At 48.1% G+C, this 26,293-nt stretch overlaps 4 protein-coding genes across 7 annotated transcripts in view; 2 read left to right on the top strand and 2 right to left on the bottom strand.

Moving 5' to 3' along the window:
- ACOT8 (acyl-CoA thioesterase 8) overlaps positions 1-6,139 on the bottom strand; it is a 13,196-nt gene extending 7,057 nt beyond the window's left edge. Inside the window, exons 1-2 of the mRNA XM_004319098.3 lie at positions 6,006-6,139; positions 4,598-4,734 (exon numbers count right to left, since the gene is read on the bottom strand). Of these exons, the coding sequence (XP_004319146.1) occupies positions 4,598-4,734; positions 6,006-6,124 (256 nt within the window). The 5' untranslated portion in view covers positions 6,125-6,139. The remainder of the gene's footprint in view (positions 1-4,597; positions 4,735-6,005) is intronic.
- Positions 1-19,458, top strand: part of ZSWIM3 (zinc finger SWIM-type containing 3) — a 23,589-nt gene extending 4,131 nt beyond the window's left edge. Inside the window, exons 1-2 of one of the 4 annotated variants that reach the window (XM_033841053.2) lie at positions 6,157-6,289; positions 17,028-19,458. In XM_033841053.2, the coding sequence (XP_033696944.1) occupies positions 17,095-18,951 (1,857 nt within the window). In that variant the 5' untranslated portion in view covers positions 6,157-6,289; positions 17,028-17,094 and the 3' untranslated portion in view covers positions 18,952-19,458. Of the gene's footprint in view, positions 1-6,156; positions 6,290-6,391; positions 6,783-17,027 lie in introns of those variants that run through there. The other 3 variants (XM_004319106.4, XM_019943864.3, XM_033841054.2) reach the window with 3 other exon arrangements.
- Positions 19,459-21,618: 2,160 nt separating this feature from the next.
- ZSWIM1 (zinc finger SWIM-type containing 1) lies at positions 21,619-23,132 on the top strand. The gene has a single exon (XM_033841055.2). It carries the CDS (start codon positions 21,654-21,656, stop codon positions 23,022-23,024), a length of 1,371 nt encoding a protein of 456 aa, XP_033696946.1. The 5' UTR covers positions 21,619-21,653; the 3' UTR covers positions 23,025-23,132.
- A 151-nt stretch (positions 23,133-23,283) lies between these two features.
- SPATA25 (spermatogenesis associated 25) lies at positions 23,284-26,268 on the bottom strand. Its single transcript, XM_004319107.3, has 2 exons — positions 25,429-26,268; positions 23,284-25,038 (listed from the first exon to the last, which is right to left on the bottom strand). The coding sequence occupies exons 1-2, from the start codon at positions 25,481-25,483 to the stop codon at positions 24,527-24,529; spliced, it is 567 nt and encodes a 188-aa protein (XP_004319155.1). The 5' UTR covers positions 25,484-26,268; the 3' UTR covers positions 23,284-24,526.
- Positions 26,269-26,293: the final 25 nt, after the last annotated feature.

The following is a 26,293-nucleotide window of genomic DNA, read 5'->3' on the forward strand; positions in this document are numbered from 1 at the left end:
AGGTTGGCTTCCTGTGCTAGTTGCTACCAGCTGTGGCTCAGAGTTCTCTTTTTATATATGGTTTGGCCACTGTCTTATATTCATTCTCCCAGGAAAAGCCTGCTGTCAGTCCCTTCATCCCTAATGCAAATGGAAGTCAACCTGACCCTTCTCCTTCGCTATCTGTGCTCACAAGACAGGATGGGAGACACTGGCCCCAGCGTGAGGACTATTAACCCTCAATGAACAGGTCAGGGAGGGTTTTTAGAGAGAGTTTTCCTGGTGTCCCCGAAGTCCTTTAGTCTGAGTCAGACCGACCTTAGAGAACCTGACATGTAGGTGGTAAGATGTCTTGGGGATGATTTTCAACTTTGAGATGAAAGAAGCAGGTCTAGAGAAGCATTGCTTCCTCCACCCCATCCAAATGGGGAGCCTGCCAGGCACTGGGGGCTCATTCAACAGCAATAAACACGCCTATGAAGCCCTGAAGCCCAGCGGGTTTGCTCAGGTCTGTTAGCCAGCAATGCCAAAGGGGCATTTTTAATCAGAATGGGGGCTCCTCAAGGCCAAAGGCCTTTGAGAAGGGCTTCCCAAGAGTCCAGAAACGAGACAGCTACATAAGCAGTCTGATTTCAGGGGCTGGGAAGGAGGCCTCCCTTCCCTATCAACGAACTATTAAAAAAAAAAAAAAAAAAAAAAAAGCTGCCATCCAATCCTTGGACTGCAGCTAAAATTCAGTATTTTCAGTTACTAGTGATTTACCTTTCAGTGTGAATGAGTTCCAGACCTGTTTTTTAAAATTTGTATTGGAACAGAGCTGGTAGGCTCTGCAGTATATTGAAGGAAGGGAGATAACAGTTATGGAATGAGTGCATTTGTTATGTGGACCTGAAACAGACAGCCAGATACTTCTCCAGCAAAGATGGGTTTCTTCAGGATCAGCAGAGAAATGCAATTCAGGGTCTGAACCACAGTGAGCCACATGCAAGTCCCCGTCCAGCAAGAGGAGAATGCTTTTATAGAGGGGAAAAGGGAGGGCTATAGTATAGTGCAATTGGGAGGGCCCTAGTAAACAAAGAGCCCATGGCTTTTCATTGGTTGAGTCCTTGCCAGAAAGGAGTCTTTTTCCTGTCAGGCTCTGCTATTGTTACAGGGCATGAGCGCTCCCCGCTCTGGTCTCCCAACTCTACTTAATGGAGGTTTCTGTTTATGAATTTTTTTATTGTTGCTAAGGTATCTTTTCTCACGTTGGTCTCACATGAACTATGCAAAGTGGGTCTTATCACCATTGTATAGATAGGGAAACTGATACCGTAGTAAATAACATTTTTTGGAATATGACCAAGCCCATTTGTTTACATACTATCTGCTATTGCTTTTGCCCACAAAACCTAAAATATTTACTCTGCCTTTACAGAATAATGTTTTTTGACTCCTGCTCAAGATTCTCCATGCTTTAAACCTATACCAAGTCAGAAAACACCTGTATTACATTCTTCTACCTATCTAGAGAAATACTTTTTTTCTTAATTTTATTTTTGGCTGAGTTGGGTCTTCGTTGCTGCGCGTGGGCTTTCTCTAGTTGCGGCGAGCAGGGGCCACTCTTCATTGTGGTGCACAGGCTTCTCATTGCGGTGGCTTCTCTTGTTGTTGAGCACAGGCTCTAGGCGCACAGGCTTCAGTAGTTGTGGCTCGCGGGCTCTAGAGTTCTGGCTCAGTAGTTGTGGCACACGGACTTAGTTGCTCCGCGGCATGTGGGATCTTCCCGGACCAGGGCTCGAACCCATGTCCCCTGCATTGGCAGGCGGATTCTCAACCACTGCGCCACCAGGGAAGCCCTGAGAAATACTTTTTTTTAATCAAAAAACAAACAAAAAACCCAAACTGACTAACATTCTATACTGGGCTTTTAGAAAGAGAATTGATATGATAAATGGCCAAGGACCAACACCTCTACCTCCCAGTATCTTTTAATTAAAAATATCATTAGCAACATTGTAAAGCAACTATACTCCAATAAAAAATTTAAAAAATATATCTATATATCATTGGAGCACCATCATTGTTTATAAATCTTGATGTACCTGGTAGAGCGTCACATCACAAACTAATAAGAGAGCTTCCCTTTTTGCCTTGCTGCCAGGAAGCTCAGAACTAACTTTTGTATTAAACTGCAATGACATGCCTTAGCCTAGTATTTTGACACAATTATTTCCCCCAAATCCCGTTACTACTAGCCTCCTGGCCCTTGACTTTTATTTGTTATTACTTTTGAAAATTTTGTCCCAGGGAATTCCCTGGTGGTCCGGTGGTTAGGACTCCACGCTTTCACTGCTGAGGGCACGAGTTCAATCCCTGGTCTGGGAACTAAGATCCCACAAGCTGTGCGGCCCGACCAAAAAATAAAAAAATTAAAAACTTAATATCCTTCTTAAAATAATTTTTTTGCCCCAAATGTTTTATTTTTTCCCATACTTAATTTTTTTGCAGACTATATTCTATTATAGGTTATTACAATATACTGAATATAATTCTCTGTGGTACACAGTAAATCCTTGTTGCTTATCTATTTTATGTATAGTAGTTTGTATCTGTTAATCCCATACTCCTAATCTGCCTTGACTTTTATTTTATTTTAAAAATTAGTTAACTGGGGTTCCCTGGTGGCACAGTGGTTGAGAGTCCGCCTGCCGATGCAGGGAACACGGGTTCTTGCCCCGGTCCGGGAAGATCCCACATGCCGCGGAGCGGCTGGGCCCGTGAGCCATGGCCGCTGAGCCTGCGCGTCCGGAGCCTGTGCTCCACAACGGGAGAGGCCACAGCAGTGAGAGGCCCGCGTACCGCAAAAAAAAAAAAAAAATTAATTACCTGATTTATTTTTGGCCGCACCACACGGCTTGCGGGACCTTAGTTCCCCGACCAGGGATCGAACCCAGGCCCTCAGCAGTGAAAGCATGGAGTCCTAACCATTGGACCGCCAGGAAAATGTGACTTTTATTTTAATAGTTCTATAATAGCTGCCAATTATTTTAAGCTGCCTTGCAGCCTTTCAAGAAGCAGATAGGGACACAAATAATTGGTGATTATTAGTGTTGGCACTCCCGGAGCACAGGCTCCGGACGCACAGGCTCCGGACGCACAGGCTCCGGACGCACAGGCTCAGCGGCCATGGCTCACAGGCCCAGCCGTTCCGCGGCATGTGGAGTCCTCCCGGACCAGGACACGAACCCGCGTCCCCAGCATCAGGTAGGCGGACTCTCAACCACTGCGCCACCAGGGAAGCCCTATGGGAGCTTCTTACATAACCTCTTTGGGTCCAAGGTTCCTTATACATAGAATAGTGGCAGGAATGCTGTTTACTTAGAAGGATTAAACAAGATAATGTACATAGCTGCGCACTGTAACATGCAAATTTTAATTATTCCCATAAGTTCATCATCAAAAAGTAATGATAATTACCATTTATGGAAAACCCACATCATGCCAGGCCCTGCACTAGATACTTTACCTGCAAAGACTAAGAATTCTTTTCAGAAACCAGATGATGAAACTGATTCAGAGAGATCAGGTAATGCCCCCACCCCCCCAAAAACGAAACAAAACTGTCTCACTGGGCTAGAAGGATTACAATATCAAAAGGCCAGCACTTTTGGAGTTTACAACCAAATTGAGGGAACAAAGGGCGCATCTGCACCCAGCTAGCATCAAAGTTGAGAACGGGGCTCACCCCAAGGTCAGTATTCAAATGCTTTATAGCAATGACTGTCACGGAAGTAAAGGAAGTAAAAGGATGGGGAGTGAGGGGCATGGGAACGTAGTACGAAAAGGTGTATTTACTATTAACTATTTTATACTTGTAAAATGAAGGCGGAAACCCATTGTCTTTTTTAATACAGATCACATATAAAGTTTCATAAATTATTCTCAGCTGATGGGACCATGCAGAAGACAGAGACTCTTAAAATTGGGAGCATCTGCCTAGGAGTGAGATTTTTATGTTTCTCAAAAGGGAGCATGGGTTTTAAAAGATTACTCTCTCCTTCATTTGATCCCAGAGCTGTAAGCAGCTACAGGGATCTTGCTTGGCCCCACCCCTTCTGCATTTTTCAGGTGGGATGAAGGAGGGGTCGGGGAGGGTGGTTATATCTCACTCAAGGTCGCCTGGTGAATCAATGGCAAAGCTCCGACTAGACCCAAGGTCTCGTTTCCCAGGCTGGTCTCTTCTCCAAGTTAAGCTGACTGCCTCAAACTCCCAGCAGAGGTTTCAGCACCCCTCTGAGGATCCAGCACAGGACTGGCACCAGAAGGTGTATGAAGAATAAAGAACAAAAGACCCACTGGGAACAGTTAAGCACCAAAGTCTTGTGCCACTGTGGGCCAGAAAACAAGTACCAGTATCTCAGCAGGTATGGGGTCTAAGGCTCTTCCTGGCCCCAGGCCTTCTTCCTCTTTAGGCTTCCCTAAGGGCGATCAATTAACCCTCTCCCTCACCCCTCCTTTCCCTCCCCTCCCCCCTCTACCTCTCTCCCTCTTTCTCCTCAGTCTGCTCCCCAAGGCCAGAAAGAAGTGGCTGCTGGGCCACCAGTGCTGGGGTGGGTTAAGGGAGGGGTTGGTTTACCTTTCCGAACAAAGTAACAGTGCAGGGAATGCACATGGACATCTTCAGTCACAGACTTGGCCGCAGCCACCAAAGCCTGGCCCACGATCTGACCCCCAAACAGCCGCTGGTTTGAGGGTACCCAGTAATGCCTTCCTCTGTGGGGAGAGGGGAAAAACAGGAAAGACTTGGGTGCTGGGCCATATCCCACAATCTTCAATGAGCCTCTAGTGCAGGATCTCTTAACCTGATTGGGGTTTGGGATGCTTTGAGAATCTGGTGAAAGCCTTTCCCCAGGCAAATATCCTAACACCACTCTACCTACAACTTCAAGGCCTTAAGGATGCCCCAAACTTCTGTGGATTTCAGTCAAGGATAATGAACCAATCCCCATATTTTATACTATGAGAACAGGGATCAGAGAGGGAAACTGACTTGAGCAAGGTCACACACACACACAGCTCAACCATTGCCATCCTGAGCAGTATCTGGGTCTTCTGAGCCCAAGTCCAGTGTTTCTTCCACTGCCCATACCAGGGTAAGGCATAAGCCTCTCAAGCCCTTGAGTAGACCAAGATGAACCCCACAAATTGTGGGGGGGACTGCATTAAGGTCTGCCACTTACACCCTTCAACTTGACAGCCCAGTTCTTAAAAGAACTAGATTTAGAGCTTGAAGGGCCCTCGGACTTCAAGTCTAACCGCTTCAGTGCACAGATGAGGAAACAGGCCCCAGAGGTGAAAAGTCTTGCCCATTGCATGAGCCCAGTGGAGGATTAAGAATTTAGGTCCCCAGCTTCCCACTGCCCAGCCCAGCATTTTTCATATAATGCATTGCAAATAGCCCTCCAGGGAGTTATTTGTAATTGGTTTAAGTGGGGCTAAGTTAATACCTAAGATAGCTTCCAATAAGCCAGGAGGAGCCTTGGAAGCCCAAACTATTAAATCCCCAGTTACAGTCAAGAATTTAAGCGGCATGAGGAAGGAAACTGGCTCAGGCCTCAGAATGAATAAAGAGCTACTAGACCCCACCTAGTGGTGGTGGGGATGCAGAATGTAAGAGGAAATTATAGTGAATATGCAGGAGCTGCAGATAAGTTTGTGCCCTTGGACAAATCACGGCCCTTTCTGGACTGGCTCTCCCTGGGACATGATTCCTCAGGGGAGGCTGCTGAGAAGGATACTTTGGGTCACCACTTTTTGCCTAGATTGCCAGGACCTCCCAGGGGTGGGAATGCACAGACCCCCGCGTCGAGGAGGAAGCCGGGGCAGCTTTGTCAGGCACAAGTTCCCTCCCAATCGCAGCACAGGCATCTCGCGCAGAGCCCATCCTCGTCCAGGGGGTACAAGCAGGGGCAATGGGGTGGCAGCAGGCAAGATCAGGAGCCTCTGACCCAATGCGTGGGTGCGGGCCCGATGCGGCCGGCTACCTGAAGAGATCCTCGTCCAGCAGCTCGAGGTTGAGCACGCTGGTGACCAGGACGCTGCGGAGGTCCCTGGGTGGATCGCCGCCGCCCTGTTCGTCCTCTAGGGCCTGCGGGGACGACATGTAGCCCACTTGCTGCCGGCCCGGGACCCTGCGCTCGGGGGAACACGCGGACACCTGGACAGAACGCGCAGCCTCCAGCAGACGCTAAGTAACCGGAAGTCCCCCTCAAGCCCTGAGAAAGTGGGATGCAGGTTATGATTGGTCGGTGTTCCTGTCAGTCTTCGGGTGAGTGAGCCCACCTGCTCTCTAGCGATTGGAGGAAATGAGTGCCAGTCCGGGGAACCCGTGTGTGATTGGATGTGACAGTGAGGGGGCGGAGCCCCGGTACTGGATAATAAGGGCTGAGTGTCATTTCCCCTCTGTCAAGAGAGCAAAGACGCCCCCGAACCTGCGGTAACCCTCTCAGGCCGAGGGCTTCTCCTGAGCTCCGTTAACGGGCCACCCAATAGGGGCCCACCGTTAAGGCGTCCTGGGCCCACGCCAGCCGGTAGACCCTCAGAGGTGACCTCTGACCCCTGGTGTTTATCTTGGTGCAGCCCCTGGTGTGGGCAGAGGGGGCGGCCATGGAGCTAGGCAGCTGCTTCAAGACCTACGAGGACTTCAAGGAGTGCTTCAGCGCCTACAAAAAGGAGAACAGGTGCTCCTTCATTCTCAGGGACTGCGTCTCCGTCCGCTTCCACAACCTCAACCACGGCACCTCCATCCGCGAGGACATCCTGTAAGGGGGGGGCGGGGGCGGGGCAGGAGGGTGGGGAGGAGGCCGGATGGTCCCCAGGAGGGCGGCCTGGAGGAGGAGGGAGTGCAGCTGGGCCCCTGTCTCTTTGAGGATGCCACAGGCACTTATTGAGCACCTGCTGTGTGCCTGGTGAAAAGCGCAGAAGCTCCATAGGCATCGCTTTTGACCACCCGCTTCACCTTCCCTCACTCACGCCTTCATTCACAGCTTTTATGGAATCCATAATAGCTGCAGTTTGTCCCATTTTTTGAGCACCTACCGTATCCCAGACACAAAGTATGGCCTTCACAAATAGATAAAAACGCCTTGGCGAGAATTTTCTTCATCAGTCTTCTCTTTACAAAGCAGTAACACTGGTCATTTATTGGGTAGTTTGTTCATTCATTCATTCATTTGTTCGTTCTGTAAATGGTTCTTGAGCTCCTGAGATTTACAACCTTTTTTCAAACACTTCCCATGTCCCAGGCAGCGTTCTCTATTCTGTATGCTTTACCCCACAGGACTGTATTGAAAATTATAGGCAAATGTTATTTTTTCCATTTGGAAGATGAGAAAAGAAGCTTGGAGGCTAAGCTAAGGGTTGAAAACTCAATTGCCTTAAGGACTCAGGTGAAACATCCCAGTGTAAGAAAATTTAACTTTAACTATACAAAAAGGAATGATGAAATAACCAACACCAGGTGTTTGTGCTAGGGAGAACAGAAGTGTGAACTGGGCAAAATGGCGAGCAGGCCAATTAACTCCAGCTGGTGGCTGCCATGTGAAAATGAAGATCCAGTGTTCCCAGATTTGGGACAAGTGGAGTCAGCAATCCAGGCTTTATGCGAATGTGTCCACTTTTTTAAAAAATCAATTCAAATGTAATCACACACTCTATAGGCCAGCTCAGTGCGTCAAAGTGTATCTGAGTTTGAGACCTCTGGGTTGAGGCATTTGGCCAAAGCTCACTCTCTAAGCAGGCAGGCTGTGTTTTTTTCCCCTACTCTGAAGTCCAGTGTTGTGCTGGGTACAGCTAACATAAAGATGAATAAGTAACTAAACCTGCCCTCAAAGAGCTTGAGGTGGCATAGAGTTGGACTTAGGTAAACCAACTAGTATGTGATAAATGCTTTAAAAGAGATGTGCAGAAGAAGTGACAGATGCCTGGGAAGAAAGGGAAAGGCTTCGCACTGGAAGTAATGGTTTCTGCTGGGTTGTGAATGAAGGCACAGGGCTAGTGTAGAAGTTCAATGGTTAATATCAAGTATCACAGAGGGGTTTGACCAGAAGGAGCTGTGGAGCGAGGGCACAGATCCGTCAAAGAAGGTGGCATGTTGGAGAAACAGTGTGGGATGCCATGCTTGACAGGAGGCTGTGTCAGTTGCAGTTTATGTAAAAGGTCTGTAAGTACCATTGTGAGGTGTTTGGACTTTGATCTCTGCCGGTAGCATCCTTCTAAGCAGCCAAAGAATACCAAAAAATGCCCTGCTTTCAAACTGCTTACAGTCCGGATAAAGTGCAGTAGCCTCCCGTTGCCCTCATGATTAAGTCCAGGACTGTTACTAAGCTGGCTGGCCAGACCATCTGACCCTTCTGACCTCCCCATCTTGCACCATGTGCTCCATCTACACCGGGTCGTACTCCACATTCAGCTCCTGTCCCAAGCCCACAGCTTCCTGGTCCTTGCACTTACGACATCTGCTGGTTAGAATAACCTTGCCCATCCACTTATCTTAGCTCCCTTTTCCTCAAACATTAGTTGTTTTTATACTATCCTCTCTGTACTATATATCCTGAACTACAATTTACTTAACATTTTTCTTGAAATTCTTCTAATATTCAAAGAAGCTTTAGAACCAATCTAAGCAATAATATATAAGAAGTAACAGTATAGTGGCAAAAGGATAGTATATATTTCTAAATAACTATTAAATATTCTTGTATAATCTGAGGTCATTTTGGGCTACTTGTGGAAAACTCTGTCTTAGCTAATTGTTACTTTTCCTTCAGTTATTAGCATAATTTCCAGGAAGCCTTTCTTAACTCCCTGAAGATTAGGTTAGATGCTCCTACTCTATGTTCTGACAGCGCCTGTTACAGTTATTTGCACATCGTTAAGGAGCACAGTTTACAGAGGTTTCCCTGGTTTGCTGAGCTCTTCCAGGGATGGACTCTGGTTTACTATTTTTTGCATTCTCACTGATTAACACCATGCTGCTTGCATAGAATCTAGTCCAGACACCTCATAATCACGCGTAAACACCCTTCAGGTGGATGGTCTCCAGGGTCTAGCACAGGCCTTGTCCTATAGCAGGCCTTAAGTAACTGTTGAATGAATGAGTCATCAAGTGTTAAATGTGTAATTCAGCGGAACTGGTGCTGCAGGGACTCAGAGAAAAATCACAGTGGGCTAGGGAAGCAAGTGAGAAAGGGAGGCTTGAGCTGGGCTCCATAGATGGGGAGGTGTCAGGCGGTGTATTTGCTGCTCTAACAAATTATCACAAACATAGTGGTTTTAACAACACAAATTTAGTATCTTACTGTTCTGTAGGTTAGAAGTCAGGCACAGATCTGACTGGGCTAAAACCAAGGTGTCAGCAGAGCTGCATTTCTTTCTGTAGTCCCTAGAGGAGAATCTGTTTCCGAGTCGTTTCCAGCTTCTAGAAGCTGCCCACACTCATGGTCCCCTGCCTCCATCTTCAAAGCCAACAGTGGTTGGTGGAGTCCTCACATCACATCACTCTGACCCTGCTTCGTCCCATCTCCCTCTCTGGCTCCCCTTCTGCCTCCCTCTTCCATTTTTTTAGGACCCTGTGCAGATAATCTAGGATAATTTACCTTTAAAAAATCAGCTAATTAGCAACCTTGATTCCATCTGCAATCTTAATTCCCCTTTGCCATGTAACCTAACATATTCACAGGTTTTAGAGATTAGGAAGTGGACGTCTTTTGGGGGACCATTCTGCCTATCACAGGAAGGTTAACATCCTGGATGGAGAAATGGTGTGTGAGCTAGTGCAGATATTAATATTGCTGTACTTAGAAGGCAGTGAGGAGACCTGCTTGGCTGGAAGGAAGATTTATGCTGGAGCAGTGCGAAAGAGAATGGAAGGGACTCAGCTAACAGATTAGAGGTTCGGATTGGTTTTGTTTTTGCAGGCTGAACAATTTAATAAATGAATTTGTTTTTGAGTGGTCAATATAGTCATTTAATTTTTTAAAAATTTCACATTACATCAAAGGGTCTAAAAGTCAGTGTCCCTTCCACTGTGTTATCTAGAGACAATGGCTATTATCTTCCTGAGATACCCGTGAGCCTGAACAAACATATCTCTTTTTTTTAATTTAATTTTATTTATTATTTTATACAGTAGGTTCTTATTTGTTATCCATTTTATACATATTAGTGTATATATGTCAATCCCAATCTCCCAATTCATCCCACCACCACCACCACCCCCTGCCACTTTTCCCCCTTGGTGTCCATACATTTGTTCTCTACATCTGTGTCTCAATTTCTGCCCTGCAAACTGGTTCATCTGTACCATTTTTCTAGGTTCCACATATATGCGTTGATATACGATATTTGTTTTTCTTTTTCTGACTTACTTCACTCTGTATGACAGTCTCTAGATCCCTCCACGTCTCTACAAATGACCCAATTTCGTTCCTTTTTATGGCTGAGTAATATTCCATTGTATGTATGTAGCACATCTTCTTTATCCATTCGTCTTTCGATGGGCATTTAGGTTGCTTCCATGACCTGGCTATTGTAAATAGTGCTGCAGTGAACATTGTGGTGCCTGTGTCTTTTTGAATTATGGTTTTCTCAGGGTAGTATGCCCAGTAGTGGGATTGCTGGGTCATATGGTAATTCTATTTTTAGTTTTTTAAGGAACCTCCATACTGTTCTCCATAGTGGCTGTGTCAATTTATATTCCCACCAACAGTGCAAGAGGGTTCCCTTTTCTCCACACCCTCTCCAGCATTTGTTGTTTGTAGATTTTCTGATGATGCCCATTCTAACTGGTGTGAGGTGATACCTCATTGTAGTTTTGATTTGCATTTCTCTAATAATTAGTGGTGCTGAGCAGCTTTTCATGTGCTTCCTGGCCATCTGTATGTCTTCTTTGGAGAAATGTCTATTTAGGTCTTCTGCCCATTTTTTGATTGGGTTGTTTGCTTTTTTAATATTGAGCTGCATGAGCTGAACAAACATATCTTGTGTGTACATATGTATCCTTTTTTTTTTGCGGTACGCAGGCCTCTCACTGTTGTGGCCTCTCCTGTTGCGGAGCACAGGCTCCAGATGCTCAGGCTCAGCAGCCATGGCTCACGGGCCCAGCCTCTCCGTGGCATGTGAGATCTTCCCGGACCGGGGCACGAACCCGTGTCCCCTGCATCGGCAGGAGGATTCTTAACCACTGCGCTACCAGGGAAGTCCCTGGCAGGCGGATTCTTAACCGCTGCACCACCAGGGAAGTTCAAGCCCCGGTATTTTTAAGCTGCACCACCAGGGAAGTTCAAGCCCCGGTACTTTTAAGAGTCAGAAAAATGTGTTGTGGGAGGTACTACTAAATGACCCAAAGTCCCAATCGACTGGGAGATTCTGTGATTTTATGCCCAGTTTCCCTTCCCATATTTTTACATAAGGCTGTTGTGTTTTTCTTTTTGTTATGTCTTTGGGGGATTGCTAGTCTTCAAACCGTGAAGTATTCCAATGTCTCTCTCCATTGCTGTTCAGTTTAATAACTACCTTTTTTTTTTTGTTTGTTTTTTTATTTTTGCTGTACGCGGGCCTCTCACTGTTGTGGCCTCTCCCGTTGTGGAGCACAGGCTCCGGATGCACAGGCTCATCGGCCATGGCTCACGGGCCCAGCCGCTCCGCGGCATGTGGGATCTTCCCGGACCGGGGCACGAACCCGTGTCCCCTGCATCAGCAGGCGGACTCTCAACCACTGCGCCACCAGGGAAGCCCATAACTACCTTTTTTGAATACTTTTTTGGAACATGTTCTAGACACTCTGCTGAGAGCTTTACAGACATTGTTTTGTTTAATCCTCATCACACTCTTTGAACTAAGCCATTGTTATCTGAGTTTTCATTTTTCCATGTATCACTAATCACAAGGCTCTATAGGAAAGCACAAATCTTGCTAACAAACTAGCCACTTTAAAAATTAGTCACTACTTAGTCATTCCTTCCTGCTTATCCTACCGGTTCCATCAACATCTATGGTAGTGAGTTTTTGGCAAATGAATAGATGTGGTAAACATAAGGATTATAAAATGCAAATAAAACTGATTGCAAACTGAAATTGCATGTCTTCCAAGAGCTGTAGGACTTGGTGAAGTCCCTGAAAGTAATGATAGAGAAATCCTTACATCACCTGCAGCCTTATGCCAGTTGACAAATGGAAAGGGAAATCAGCAGGACAATGATATGTACAGACGTGAAAAGCAAAGGATTTGCATAGTAAAAAATTAAATTAGGCCCTTGGCAAACGTGATAAAGCCCAGGAATATTTTGGTAAAATTGACCCTTACATATTGCAAAAGTAAGACAGGAAATAAAGTATCGGAGTGTTTGGGGGAGATATACCAAGAAAAAAAAAAGTTGATGCTTTAAGTGGTTCTTTGATTATTCTAAGAATTGGCAGATAGCTGCCATTATAACTTAAATTTCATTAAATATAATATTTTCATAATTTTCATCTCATTTTTTTAAAGATTGCTCAAATCTTTTTTTCCCACTAATTTCCTGTGAAATGTGGTTTCTGGCGAGGTTTTTTTTGGCTGTAATTAACCAAAAACCCTGACTCAAAATGCATTATTTCTTAGCCCAGAGAAGGTGATTGTTTCAGCGGCCCAGGCTTTTCCCGTCTTTCCACTCTGCCATCCTCAGGTCTCAGTGTTGCCCTCAGGATGGCTCGCCACATGGCACAAATGTAGGAGTCACATCCAGAGGCAAAAGCCTGCCTGGGTTTCCTGCACATTTCCTATCATGTTTCTTTGTGCAGAATTGGGCCAGTATCCATGGCCATTCCTAACGAGATTACCTTAATTCGCTTAGAGTAGCCCCGAAGCACTTAGCTATGTGGGAGAGGAATGGCAACCTGAATATAATTGGCCTTCAGTTAGGAAGGAAGGAAGGAGGGGGCTAAGGAATGTTGGGTTGGCCACCAACCAATCCTGCTACAGCCTTTTTTTGTTTTTAATTGAAGAATAGTTGATGTACAATATTATATAAGTTACAGGTGTACAGTATAGTGATTTACAATTTTCAAAGGTTTTACTCCTTTTATACTTATTATAAAATATTGGCTATATTCCCTATGTTGTACAATATATCCTTGTACCACTTAATCCCCTACCCCCTATATTTTCCCTCCCCGCTTCCCTCTCCCCACTGTTAACCACTAGTCTGTTCCCTTTGTCTGTGAATCTACTTCTTTTTTGTTATATTCACTAGTTTGTTGTATTTTTTAGATTCCACATATAAGTGATATCATACAGTAGTTATCTTTCTCTGTCTGCCACAGCCTTTTAAATGAATCCACTTTTAGTGGTACTGATTATTCTTGGATCAGGTACTGATTATTCGTAGATCAGTACTCTTGTTATTTCTATATTTATAGATAAGAATTGGAGGCTGAGAGGAAGTGAAGTGACTTGTCCAAGTTCACATAGCTAAGTGGTAAAGCTGGAATATAAACTCAGATCTTCTGGTTCCAGAGTCTTGTTCGTAACTCAGGTTATGTTGTCTAAAATGGCTTGACTCCACCTGTAAAAATTCTGTTCGTTGCTCAAGGTGCAATTTACATGCAACAAGGACACAAATCTTATGTGAAATTAATCAAAAGCTTTAGATCTGTTCCAATCCCTATAGTCAGGGTAAATCACTCTTTATTCAATTATAGGTATATTGCTTGTACCTCTATTTAACCATTCACTTAGTTTTGGCTTTACTGGCCATCTGTGTAATAATCTCTCTGCTCACTAGACTTTGAGAGTAGAGACTACCTAATTTGTCTCTGTAGCCTTCTGAGCAACTAGCATAGTGTTTGGTACATAGTAGGACTTAGTAAATGTTTGAAATTAAACACAGGACTTGTCCAAAGTTATAGTTAGTAATAGTGCTGGGATAGAAGCCAAGTCACCTGACAGAACTCTCCCAGTGGTCTTCCTAATGTGCTACTCATGTTAAAAGGAGAATTTTCTGTGTCATGCAATCACTCATTTAATGTTCATTCAGGGTGTGTGTTCAGAGCACCTAGTCTGTGCCAGGTGCAGTGCCAGGCACTGGGAGTACACTGGGGGCACAGTCCAGGTAGAGGAAATAAACATGTACAGAGAACATTGAAAGGAAGCAAGACTGGCTGACTCCCTTCTTCCAGATCCTGGCTGAGCACACTTGGATGTAAGCACTAAGGGAGATTCAGAAAAGTATAAAACCCCATCCCTGTCTTGAAGAGAGTCTATGCTTTCACCTGGGAGATAGAAATAAATACAGATTAAAATTACTACAGTGCTCAAAGAATTCTTACAAAAGATTTGTGTGTTTCACTGTGTGTAAATTATACTCAATACCAGAGATTAAGGGAAGCAGGGGAATTCCCTGGCGGTCCGGTGGTTAGGACTTGGCACTTTCAGTGCTGAGGGCCCGGGTTCAATCCCTGGTCAGGGAACTAAGATCCTGCAAGCCGCATGGTGCAGCCAAAAAATTTAAAAGTTAAAATTAAAAAAGATTAAGGGAAGCAGGAAAAAATAACAGAGGCTTTAACCTAGTACCCTTTAAGTTTGACGTGCATGGTGCATGTCACGCACCAAACAAGGACAGTATGTTTAGAGATCTTTAAGGAAGTTATTGAACCTGAACAATCGAAGCATTGAGGGTCAAGTTGAGGAGGGTAAAAATGAGAATTCAGAGAGGGAGAAGTATTTTGAAAGAAGACAGGCAACATAATGGTTAACTACATAGACTGTAGCCAAGCAGGCTTAGTTCACATCCCAGGTCGTCCAGTTTTAGCTGGAGGATTAAAGCCCAGATTCTCATCCTTGAGAAGCTCTTTAAGCCTGTTGCCTCATCTGTAAAATGTGGATGATAGAACCCTTTTCTTAGTGTAAAAGGATGCATGTAAGGGGCTTACATGTAGCCTGGCATATAATAATTCTTAATATGTGTAATAGTGGGAAGAAAGAATTTAAAAGACTTACCACACTGGATATAGACATGGAGAAGGAGGAATTAAAAAGAATGCCAATGTCTCCACCCTGGGAGGCGCAATCATTAATAGAACCAGGAAAGGTGGAAAGAGCTTTCTGGTTGGCACTCACCAGTATCTTTTTTTTGGGAAAAAAAGATAGGTTAACAAGCATATACTGTGAACACGTGAAGTCAATATAAAGTTATGAGCTAAGATCTATGCTAAGATGTTGAGCCAGCAGAAGGGTAGGGCCCAATCTGAGGGCTTGGGGGAGGCATCCTAGGAAAGATGGTAGTTGCATGTAGTCCTGAAGGATGAGTTAGCTCTGAGATGAAGACAGATGGGTGGGGCATTCCAGACAGAAAGACAACCCGAGCAAAGGCATCGAGGTGAGACACAGTGTAGTGAACATGGGAAGTAGTAGACAGTTTGTCTTTCTAGGGTACAATAAATCAAGACAGTTGGGACAGTGGAAAACAGGCGGAAGAGTTAGGCAGAGGGTACACCGCGGTCACCCCTCTCTGGCCTTGCCGTGCTACTGGGCTGCTCCCTGAGCTGGGGACGGTGTTGCTGCCCTGGCACTGCGCACACCACACATGCAGGCATTTTCAGCCTCAGGCCCCTCCGCCCTGTTATTTCAGGCGTGACTTCCTATTTTTCTAAGCTTCCCCACAGGATGAGCAAACAGGACCAGCTGGACCAGAGTGTTTGGAAGGGAGTTGGTGAGATGCCCAGGCTGTGTCATGTCATGCCAGGGGCTGAGATTTTTCCCCCCTTCCCCTATCTTTGGGTTAGGACACTCTCTGAGGAGGCAGGGGTGTGACCCGTCCCGCCCACCTGTGGTCCCTGAGTCATTCATCCATCACATCTTTCACAAGCATCTGCTGAAGGAACAGCAGTGGTGTTAGGTGCTTGGAATACACTGAGGACTGACTTGCTCTTGCCACTTGAAAACAACCCCATCCAATTGGAAAGACACTGCATAAATGCCCAAGAAAAGGTCCCAAGGCTTAGGAGCTGTAGTAACAGTAGATGACTTTTATTTAGAATAAATGAAAGGCTGAACCAGGCTCTGGGCTAAATCTTATGTCTGTGGCTTATTTAATTTTCATAACAACCCTAATTAGTTTCATTTTATGATGAGGAGTTGTGCAGTTACTCTGCACACAGAGAGGTGAAGTGACTTGCCCAAGGTCAAACAGCTTCTGAGTGGTAGAGCCTGGATTCAAATCCAGAGCGTCAGCTTCCAGCATATCCACCGTTTAACCACTACCGCTACCCAGAAAATCTGCTAAGCCTTTTCCTTTAAATAAATGCTATGAATCTGAAGTAAGGAGCAATTACTGTGGCTTGAGGGCCTCCATAAAGGTTTCCTGGAGAAGGTGGGGCCTGATTTGGGCCTTGAAGCATGGGTTGAATGAGGATAGGAAGGGGAAAAAAGCAGATATTCAATTTAATTACTGTTCTCCTTTGAATCAGCACTTTCAGCCTAGAATGGAAAGCTAGCAGGATCCTAAAGGTCATCTAGCCCAGGGGTTCTCACTCTCTTAGGATGTGGACATTTTTCTTTAAGTCAGCGGTGACCCCAGATCCCAGATACACCCTAACCCCCGAGGCCTCTTTTATTTTTGCTGCCGAGAGGAGAAGGCAGAGGAGGCAATGGCTCCCTAAAGGCAGGAATGAAGGGGCCACTTTAAACAGTGAGTAACCAGCTCTGCTGCTGCCTCTTATCTATTTTCCCTTGTACCTTTGCCTCAGATCGAATTGTTGACAACTACAGATGGGAAAATGAGAGTAAATAAAAGGAGCTGGGGCTTAGAACTTCTGTAGATGAACATGAAGGGTGTTTTAGTTGGATGGGGTCTTGAAGAAAGACCTGAATACTTTGGGACTGGAGAGAAAATGTAAACCTTTCCTACTTCCTGTATTGCACTGTGGTCTCCTGGAAATGTATCAGCCGCTGTAAGTCCCTGCAGGGCGTTGACTTGTAAGAGAAAGGGGGTGGTCAGCACCTTTTTCATTTTCACCTCTGCCTTCCCTAGATATGTGCAGGTGAAATTTGTCTGTATTCGGACCCAGTCAAACAGGAAGAGAACAGCAGCGGCAGCTATGTGCCCAGCATACTTGCTCCTGCGGTACAATGAGAAACTGGATAGGCTGTTTATCAGTGAACTCAACACACAGCATATACACGTTGACTCCAAAACCGCGGGTCCTAGAGGAGACGCCACTGGCAAATCTCAGAAGAAACTCCAGCCTGCACAGCCCACGATCAACAAAGACCTTGGCACAGCTGAGAAGTCCCTGTTTGAGCCATCATTTTGCTTAGATAAGGTCCAAACACCCTCAAAGCCAGAGCAGGAGGGCATCACTCCTTCTGACCTGGCCAAGATAGCCAAAGTGATGAAGAACTTTCTTAAGGTGGATGTGGGTTCCATGGCCTCCTTTAGTGTGGGCAGCAGCCAAGACCTGGACAGGCTCAGCTTCCAGAGCAGCAAGATGAGCGACCTCTTCATCCGCTTCCCTGAGAATCTCTTGTTGCACCGGGTGGAGAATGCCCAGGGCCACATCCTCTACGCTTTCTTGGTGGAGAGCAAGGAACGAGAGGGGCGAGTGGTACACTTTGCGGTGCTCAAGTCCGAGACAGCCACCTCCGTGGCCAAGATGCTGAGTATCTTTACAGAGTTCAACTCAGATTGGCCCAAGGTCAAGGTGGTCTTCGTGGACCCGTCCTTCCCTCATCGAGCCATCCTGCAGGAGATCTTCCCTGCTGCCCGCATCCTCCTCTCCATCTATCACACGACCCGACTCTTGGAGAAGAAGTTGCATCGTAGTTCAGCAGATCCATCCTTTAAAAGGCTCATGAAAGAAGCCCTGCGGGAGGCCGTGTTTGTCACTTCTGAGGCCAGCCTGCAAAATCTCTGCCAGATGTCCCAAGTCTTGCTCAACGAGCAGCTCTTCAGCTTCCTTCAGGCCCACTGGTTCTCGTGTGAACTGCTGTGGTACATGCACGTCAGGAAGGGCCTGCACGCCTGTAACACCTACATGGACAGCCTGGACGTCGTCACCAGCAAGGTGTCGAGCCTCTTCCGGGAACAGCAGTCCCTGCTGGACTGCATCCTCCGCTTTGTGGATTACATAGACTTCTTTAACACCAAAGGCTTGAAGAACTTTCCCACTGCTCCCCCCAGGTTAAAGAGAGCCCGGTCAGCAAGCAAGGCACCAAAGTCCAAGAAGGCTTCTGGAATCTGTGGAGGGAGCTTCATCAGGCTGCCCATGCAAGAGGCACAGCCAGAGCTGCAGCAGGTGCGGGCGCCGCAGCAGCAGCCCCAGGGACAGCCCTCCCAGGGCGGCATGCTAGACTCCTTACTCCAGAGTGGCTCCGATCTGGCCTACAAGCTATGCCACAATGAGTGGGCGGTGGTACAGAACTCCACGCACCTGGTGGACGTGGCTGGCTGCTCCGTGGACGTGCAGCTGCTAGAGGACTCCCACCAGGCGAGCAAGGACGGCTGCAGCTGCAGCTGCTCCTTTCAACAGCGGTACCACCTGCCATGCCGGCACATTTTGGCGCTGCTGCACACCAGCCAGAGGCCCGTGGGCGAAGCCATGGTGTGCCGCCGGTGGCAGAAGAGGTACCAGCACCTCCTCGGGCCCAGCGGGGAGCTCCGGGACCCTGTCCTGATACCGAATGCAGGCCAGCCAGGGGAGAAAGGACGGAACGACATGATTCAGGACCTAAGCAGGGAGCTCGCGAACCTGCTGATGCAGAGCGAGGGACCAGAGCTGGAGGAGCGCTGTTCCACCTTGCGCAAGATTGTGGACATCTGGGCGGCCTCCTGCCAGCCTCCTGAGCCCAGTCAGCAGCTGGGGGACTTCAAGGATGTGGGCCGCCTCCCTTTCCTCTGGGGAAAGCAGGAGGAAGGGGAGGGGCTCGCTCCTCCTGGAGCCACAATTCACGATTGAAGCACCTGCACTGGCGCAGTGGGCCACAGACCACTCTCCCTGGAAGTCTGAGAGCTCAAAGCAGGCAGGACATGCTAGGTGTCAGCGTTTTAACCAATGTCTTCCTAGGTAGGGTGAGGAAAATTGTTCCAACAGGAAGAAGAAGAGCCCCACTGTGTGACAGTCCTTTGAATCTACCCCTTTTCTGCCCTACCTTTGATTTTCCTCGGGAGCCTCATTCATTGTTCAAGGCCAAAGTTATCTCCATGCTGAAGGGTCGTCCCTCGTTCTCCCTCAACCCCTGAATTTAGATCTTATTCACTACATAGAGATGAAACCCTGCCCCAGGTTAGGGTGAGATAAAACGGACCTGACAGAAGAGCCTGGTTTCAGGGACGAAAGGAAGGAGGGTGATCCTTGGCTGTTGCTGCTCTTTACAAAGAATTTGTTATTTGTACCTATTTTTATTCATATTAAAGTTTTTGTTTTGTTTTTGCTTTTTAAATAAAATCAAAGAAGCAGGAGAAATGCGTTCTGTCTGAACAGGGAAGGAATCGGATGGGGGTTGTGGAACCAAATGGAGCCTGACACCTCAGATTCAATGAGTAGCAATCGGCCCCTTACTTCACCCTCTTCCTGCAACAGAGCCTTCAACATTGATTTCAGGCTGCCTCATATTTTAGCAGGAAGAAGCCAAATAGATTGGGAGGGAAGAAACCTGGGTCTGAGACTTGACTGCCCTCAACTTGCTGGGAGACTGTGGGCAAGTCCCTAATTTCTTTGACCCCAGTTTCCTCATCTGTAAAAATTAGTGTGTTGGCCTGTTCTAATTCCAATTTACCCTCTAGATTCAATGCAGTTTTAAGCACCAACACAGGCTTTTGTTGTTGGTAGTTTGCAGTCTTAATCACCTAAAGCCTGGTAGCCACCCAGCTTTCCAAGAGCCATCTTCAGGGGAACCGAGGTCAAAAGATGACCTTAACAGTCACAGCGCTGTGCTGGAGCTCGCCAGCAAAATACTGGAGTGGGTTGGGCTGGGCAACACCGGAGTTCAGCTCTCTCAAGTGTGGGTCTCTTTAATTCCAAGAGTTGGGCCCCTTGACCCCTGTTGGAGAGGCGGAATTTGAGACCTGGCCCTCAGTTTCCCCATAAGGCAGAAGACACTGTACCATTCATTACATAGGCACCCCTTCCTACCCTCCTGGGGTTTTGTAATTTGACCAGAAAAGAAAAAAATCCGTGAAACACTGCCATTTATTTTTTCTTTTTTGGCTTCGGAGGGAGTTTCCATAGTAACGCACACTTCCTGTGCTCTTCCCACACGTGAGGCTCCAAAGTTTCAGCCTCAGTGCTCAGACTCGCCAGGATGCTAGTGTCTTCAGGCTTTCATTGGTTGCCGCCAGCCGGGCCCCTCGTATCTCTGGTAACGGCACCCGCCCACGAGTCGTCGGGCTACGGTTGGTCGGAGCGCCAAAGACCGGAAGCAAGTTCCTCAGGCCATTGGCCAGAGTCACGGCGAAGCTGGCGCCGCGGTTGGTGAGCCCAGAGGTCAGTCAGAGTCAGAGTCGGGGTCAAATAGGGAGAAATGGCGACGGAGCCAAGCTGTGGGTGAGTAATTTCTGAAGGGGTGGAGGTGTGAGGCAGCTGGTGACCGCAGTCACCATGACACAGCTCCCAAAGGGGTGGGAGGTTGACTTCTCTTCTGGCTCCGGCCAGACTCCGAATGGGAATGTCAGACATCCACATCCTCCCACCCGGGTTAGAGGTGAGAGGTCAGAGGCCACATCCTCTCTCTGTCTCTGGTTTGTGAACCTCAGGTACCGTGGAAAGCAGCCAGAATCCCGAGCCAAAGACTCAACTTCCAGCTACTTATAGAGTAATGGTGGGCACGTCACTTAACCTCTTTGAGCCTCAGTTTCTCATCTGTAAAATGGAGACGGTAACCCGGTTTGGGGGCTAAATAGAGGAAACGTGAACATAGTATTGCAGTTAATAGAGGGATTTACGTGGAGGGAGAAGAGACTATGAACATTTGTTAATCCTGTTTTATGGTTGAAGGGACTGAAGCTCAGAGAGGTCACTGACTTGCCCAAGATCACCCAGCAAGTTTGGGGCAATTGCAGTTCTCTTGTATATACCAGGACCAATGAAAGAATGGAGGCCAAGAAGTAATTTGTAAATATAAAGTGCAATACAAATATTTAAAATGCTCTTTAAGGGGGAAAAAAAAAAAGGCAGCTCCGGCCTTCACACTCATTTAAATCTCATGGAACCAAATCTTTCCGTGCTGGCTTCTTATCAATTAGCTCTCAGCTCCAAGTCATCCTCCCACCACCCCCCAGAGAGGACTTCACTGGTTACTTTGGCTAAAGTATCCTTCCCTCCTCCAGCTTACTATTACCCTGTTTTGTGGTCTTCGTAAACTTCATTATCTGATATATCCTTGTTTGTTTACATGTTTATTGCATATCCCCCAGAACAGTGCTGATACACAGTATCAGCAATAAAATGTCTGGATGCGTAATTGAAGAGTCAAGCCCCTACTGTCTCCTTAAACCTCTGTTCCTCTCCATAGGCCCAGCTTTGGAGCGAGATCTGGGAACTGCAGTCCGGCCTCAAGCCTCAACTTAGTTGGAGCTTGAGAGAGAGTGAGAGCCTTCCATACAGCAGCCTCACAGAGCAGATATTTTGACCTTGGCATCTAGACGTCTCCCATCTCCCCCATGGCCCTGACAATGCTGAATGAGCTCCTGATTGAGGACCCAAGCCCACCTCTGCTGCTCTGTCAGCTTAGCAAGACTGCCCAGTTAGATGCCCTCAACTATCAAAGCTGCTTTATGCAGGGAGTCTTTGCCCATTTTCCTGAAATCTTATTTATCCACCGGACCTATAACCCAAGGGGCAAGGTGTTATATACCTTCCTGGTGGATGGACCTCGGGTGCAGCTGGAGGGTCATCTTGCCCGGGCAGTCTACTTCGCCATTCCTGCCAAGGAGGATGCTGAAGGCTTGGCCCAGATGCTCCAGGTATTCAAGAAGTTTAACCCAGCATGGGAGAGAGTCTGTACCATCCTGGTGGATCCCCACTTCCTCCTGCTGCCCACCCTCGCTATGGAGTTCCCCACAGCTGAGGTCCTGCTCTCAGCCTTCCACATCTGTAAGTTCTTCCAGGGCAAGTTCTATCAACTGTCCCTCGAACAGCCCGTGGAGAGGGTCCTCCTGACCTCCCTGCAGAGCACGATGTGCTCGGCCACAGCTGGAAACCTGAGGAAATTGTATACACTCCTGAGCACCTGCATCCCGCCGGCCCAGCTGCCGGAGCTCCACTCGCACTGGCTGCTCAATGACCGCATCTGGTTGGCCCACCGCTGGAGAAGCCGAGCGGAGAGCAGCCACTACTTCCAGGGCCTGGAGGTCACCGCCCACGTCCTCAGCCAGTTCTTCGGCACCACCCCATCTGTGGAAAAAGGCATGACTGCCCTGTTGCAATACCTGCAGCAGAACTCAGGAGACAAGGCGAGTTTCAGCCTGGGCCTGAGTCCCCTGAACAATCATCCCCCTTCGGATGGCAGCCCCGAAAGCCCCAAAGTGGAACAGTTGGTAGAAGCCCGCATCCAATACTCCCTTAATGCCATCTGCACGGGGCCGGCCGCCCAGCTCTGCCTGGGCGAGCTTGCCGTGGTCCAGAAATCCATGCACCTCATCGGCTCTGGTTCCGAAAAGGTGAACATACAGATCCTGGAGGACACCCATAGGGTGCAGCCCCAGACCCCGGCCAGCTGCAGCTGCTACTTTAACCAGGCCTTCCGTCTGCCCTGCCGCCACATCCTCACCATGCTCAGTGCCCGCCGCCAGGTGCTCCAGCCAGACATGCTGCCAGCTGAGTGGACGGCAGGCTGTGCTGCCAGCCTCGGTGACATTGTGGGCAGCAAGTGGAGTGAGACCCTGGATAAGCACTTGGCCGTGGCACTCCTCACGGAGGAGGTGGGTCAGCTCCTGCAGCACTGCAGTCAGGAGGAGTTTGAACGGCGGTACAGCACCCTGCGCGAGCTGGCCGACAGCTGGATCGGCCCTTACGAGCAGGTCCAACTCTGATTACGCCCGACGCCCAGAGGTGCTCATCCGCAAAGTATGTGCTCACACCCCCCCTACACACACCCACACACACATTCACACAGTCGTACTTCCACGGGCCCTCCTTCCAGGGAAGAAGGACAAAGGTTTTCTCTTCCACTGCAGCCTGCTACCTACAATGTGTCTAGTTCCCTAAGACAGGAGGCGGCAAACCTTTCCCATAAAGGGCCCGCTAGTGAATATTCTAGACTTGCTGGCCACGTAGAGCCTCTGTTGTATATTCCTGGTTCTTTGTTTTTGTTGTGTGGGTTTTTTTTTTTTTTCCCCTTTTTAACAACCTTTTCAAAAGGTAAAAACCGTTCTTAGCTCAAGGGCTTTATAAAAACAGGTAACCCCTGCTGTAAGATAAGGGATAAGACACTGAGTGGAGATCAAGGGTCGGGACTTGGTAACAGCTTCCCCAGTCATGAGCTGACACCTCACCCACAGAGGAAAAGGCCCCCAGAGGCAGCGGCTCAGCCAGGCTCCCAGCCTCACTGTCCCTCACCCTGCCCCATCCTGAGGTCATTAAAGTTGAATGTTGTCTGTTTTAGCATTTGTCTAGTTTTTTGTCTTGTAGAAAGCAGTTTAGGAAATACTATGGAAAGAATAGACTTTGGAGTCTGACATTACATGCAAATCCTGGTATCTTCCCTGTCTGATTTTTGAGGGCTGGTGCTGCCTTTTACTAGCTATGTGACGTAAGTCACGTCACCTCTCTAAGCCTCAATTTGTTCATCTGTAAAAATGGAGATCCGCAGAGCACTGGTAAGATTAAAGGTTAAGTGGGCATGTAATGGGCCTGATGCCCAGTGGGTGCTCAAGTAAGAGTTAATTTTCCTTCCTTGCCTGTGGTCCTATCACCTGTCCTCAGCAGGGTGAGAAACAAAAGGCAAGAGGAAAAGTCACCTTGCCTAGAGCTTTGTACAAGAACTTTTGATCGAGTACCAAAACAGTAAAAAAAGAAGTCTCCATAGGGCTTCCCTGGTGGCGCAGTGGTTGAGAGTCCGCCTGCCGATGCAGGGGAAACGGGTTCGTGCCCCGGTCCGGGAGGATCCCACATGCCGCGGAGCGGCTGGGCCCGTGAGCCATGGCCGCTGGGCCTGTGCGTCCGGAGCCTGTGCTCCGCAACGGGTGAGGCCACAGCGGTGAGAGGCCCACGTACCACAGAAAAAAAAAAAAAAAAAAAAAAAAAAAGCCTCCACTCTCCAAGCAGGGCCTCCTACCTTGGTAATTTTTATTGTAACCAATCTGACAAGACCTATGGCATGGCTTAACGGTTTCTGGAAACTTCCTGGGGTCCGGGCCCTCATGGGCTGGTGTTTGTTAGAATGGCTCAAACCACCACCCTATCCGCATCCCTGCCATAGACACCCACCAACCCTGCCTGCCCAAAAACCATACGGAGAAGCCACCCTATGTGTCTGGTGCTATTTCATCCCGCTACAAGCAGGAGCCAGGAGGCTGGCCCCTCCGGGATCTCACTAGGGCCACCGTGCCCCCTCCACAGCCCCCGCTGGCTCCAGATGGGCCATCATGAAAGCTTGAGCTGCCCGGATCAGGTCCTCTTCCCGTAGGCCTGGGACAGGCACGGTGGGGATGCCAGCGATCATCATGGCCAAGGTAAGGATGCAGATGTCGGGCTGGGGCCCAGCCTCCTTCCCTCCTGTCTCAGAGGGCAGCCCACACAGCAGCAGGGGCCCAGGCCTGCTGGGGCTGCCCAGGTAGGGAGCTCTGCTTCTGGAGCAGCCATCCTCCCAGCCCAGGCGCTCCGGCTGCCTCGCGTGGGGGAATTTGTGGCAGTTCCGGCTGTACTCCTTCCGCTGCAGTGGCTCCCAGCGAGCCCCCCCAGGGCAGCCCCTGGCTTCTGGCACTTCAGGCACTGGTGTCGCCTGCTCAGCTTTCTGGCTCAGTGGGCCTTGTCCACCAGAGGCCACCACCACTGGCTCTACAGGACTATAGAGGCCAAGGGATGAGCCCAGAGAAGCCGCCCCACCTGCAGAGACAGGAATGGGATGGAATGTTATTCTTGGTCTCTTTGTGGAGGAGGCCCTGAGGGGCAGGGCATAGGAGCAGAGCTCTGGGATCAGGGGCAATTAAGACCAGCCCAAGAGGGCTGTGCAGTGGTTGGGAATTAGGTTTTACTCATAGCCACAGCCCCAGTCAGTCTCTAATGCAGACAGGTGATGGAGAAGTGTTTGCTGAATGAATGAATGAGCAAGTGGGTAGCTATTGGCAAGGACTTCTGGAATAGCTTTCTTCCAAGAGAATTGACTCCAGGTCCAGCCCAAAAATGCCCAGCAGAACCTCCACCTCCCCAGAGCCAGGAAGCAGGTTCTCAGGGGAAGTTGTGGTACACCCTCCAGTTCCAGGAGCCCCGCCTCACCTTGGCCGGAAGGCGGAAGACCTGGATGAGTTTGTGGAGACATGAAATAGGACATGGCTGCTCTGAAGCCCCTGTGTGTGAGGGAACAGTCATCTGCCTTCTGTCCTACCCTCTCCGCCCTTCTAGAATGTCACCTCATAGTCCCTCCCTTTTACACCTGGAACCCAGCTCACGGCATTGACCTGTTCATTCTAGAACGTGTACATGACAATGGATGGGATTAAAAGAGCACTGGACCAGGAACTGGGCATTCTAGGTTCTTGCCTTTACCTTGGGCAAGTCACCTGGACAGTTTTGTTCCTTGACATCCTCAGCTGTAAGATGCGGGTAATGACTGCCCACTACCTCACCAGAAGTTATGAGGGTCAAATAAGATCATTTGTATGGAAGCAAATGATCAGCGATACAATTCAAGGAGTCTGATGCTTTGTGCCCTGTAGGGTGAGAGAAGGAATACTCTGCATTCATTCATTTGCTGTGTGACCTTGGACAAATACATTCCCATCTGTGAAATGAAGTACTTGGTCTAGGGCACTGGTTCTCATCCCGAGCTGCACATTAGATGCTCTTGGAAGCTTTTAGAAATCCTGATGCCCAGACTTATCCCAGGGTCAATTAAATCATAATCCCAGTGAGCAGTATTTTTTCAAAGTTCCTCAAGTGGTTATAACATGTGCCAAACCTGAGACCTCTGTTCTAGGGAAATGCTTCTCAATCCTGGCTGCACCTTAGAATCTCTAGGGGAGCTTTTACAAAAACAATGTCTAGCCCTCATCCTTTGACAAATCAAATGAGAATCTCCAGAGATGGCATCTGGGGCACCAGCAATCTAAGTATCCCAGATAATGAGTAGCCAGGCTAGGAA

The sequence above is a fragment of the Tursiops truncatus genome, chromosome 15 (genome assembly GCF_011762595.2).
Source record: "Tursiops truncatus isolate mTurTru1 chromosome 15, mTurTru1.mat.Y, whole genome shotgun sequence".
NCBI lineage: Eukaryota > Metazoa > Chordata > Mammalia > Artiodactyla > Delphinidae > Tursiops > Tursiops truncatus.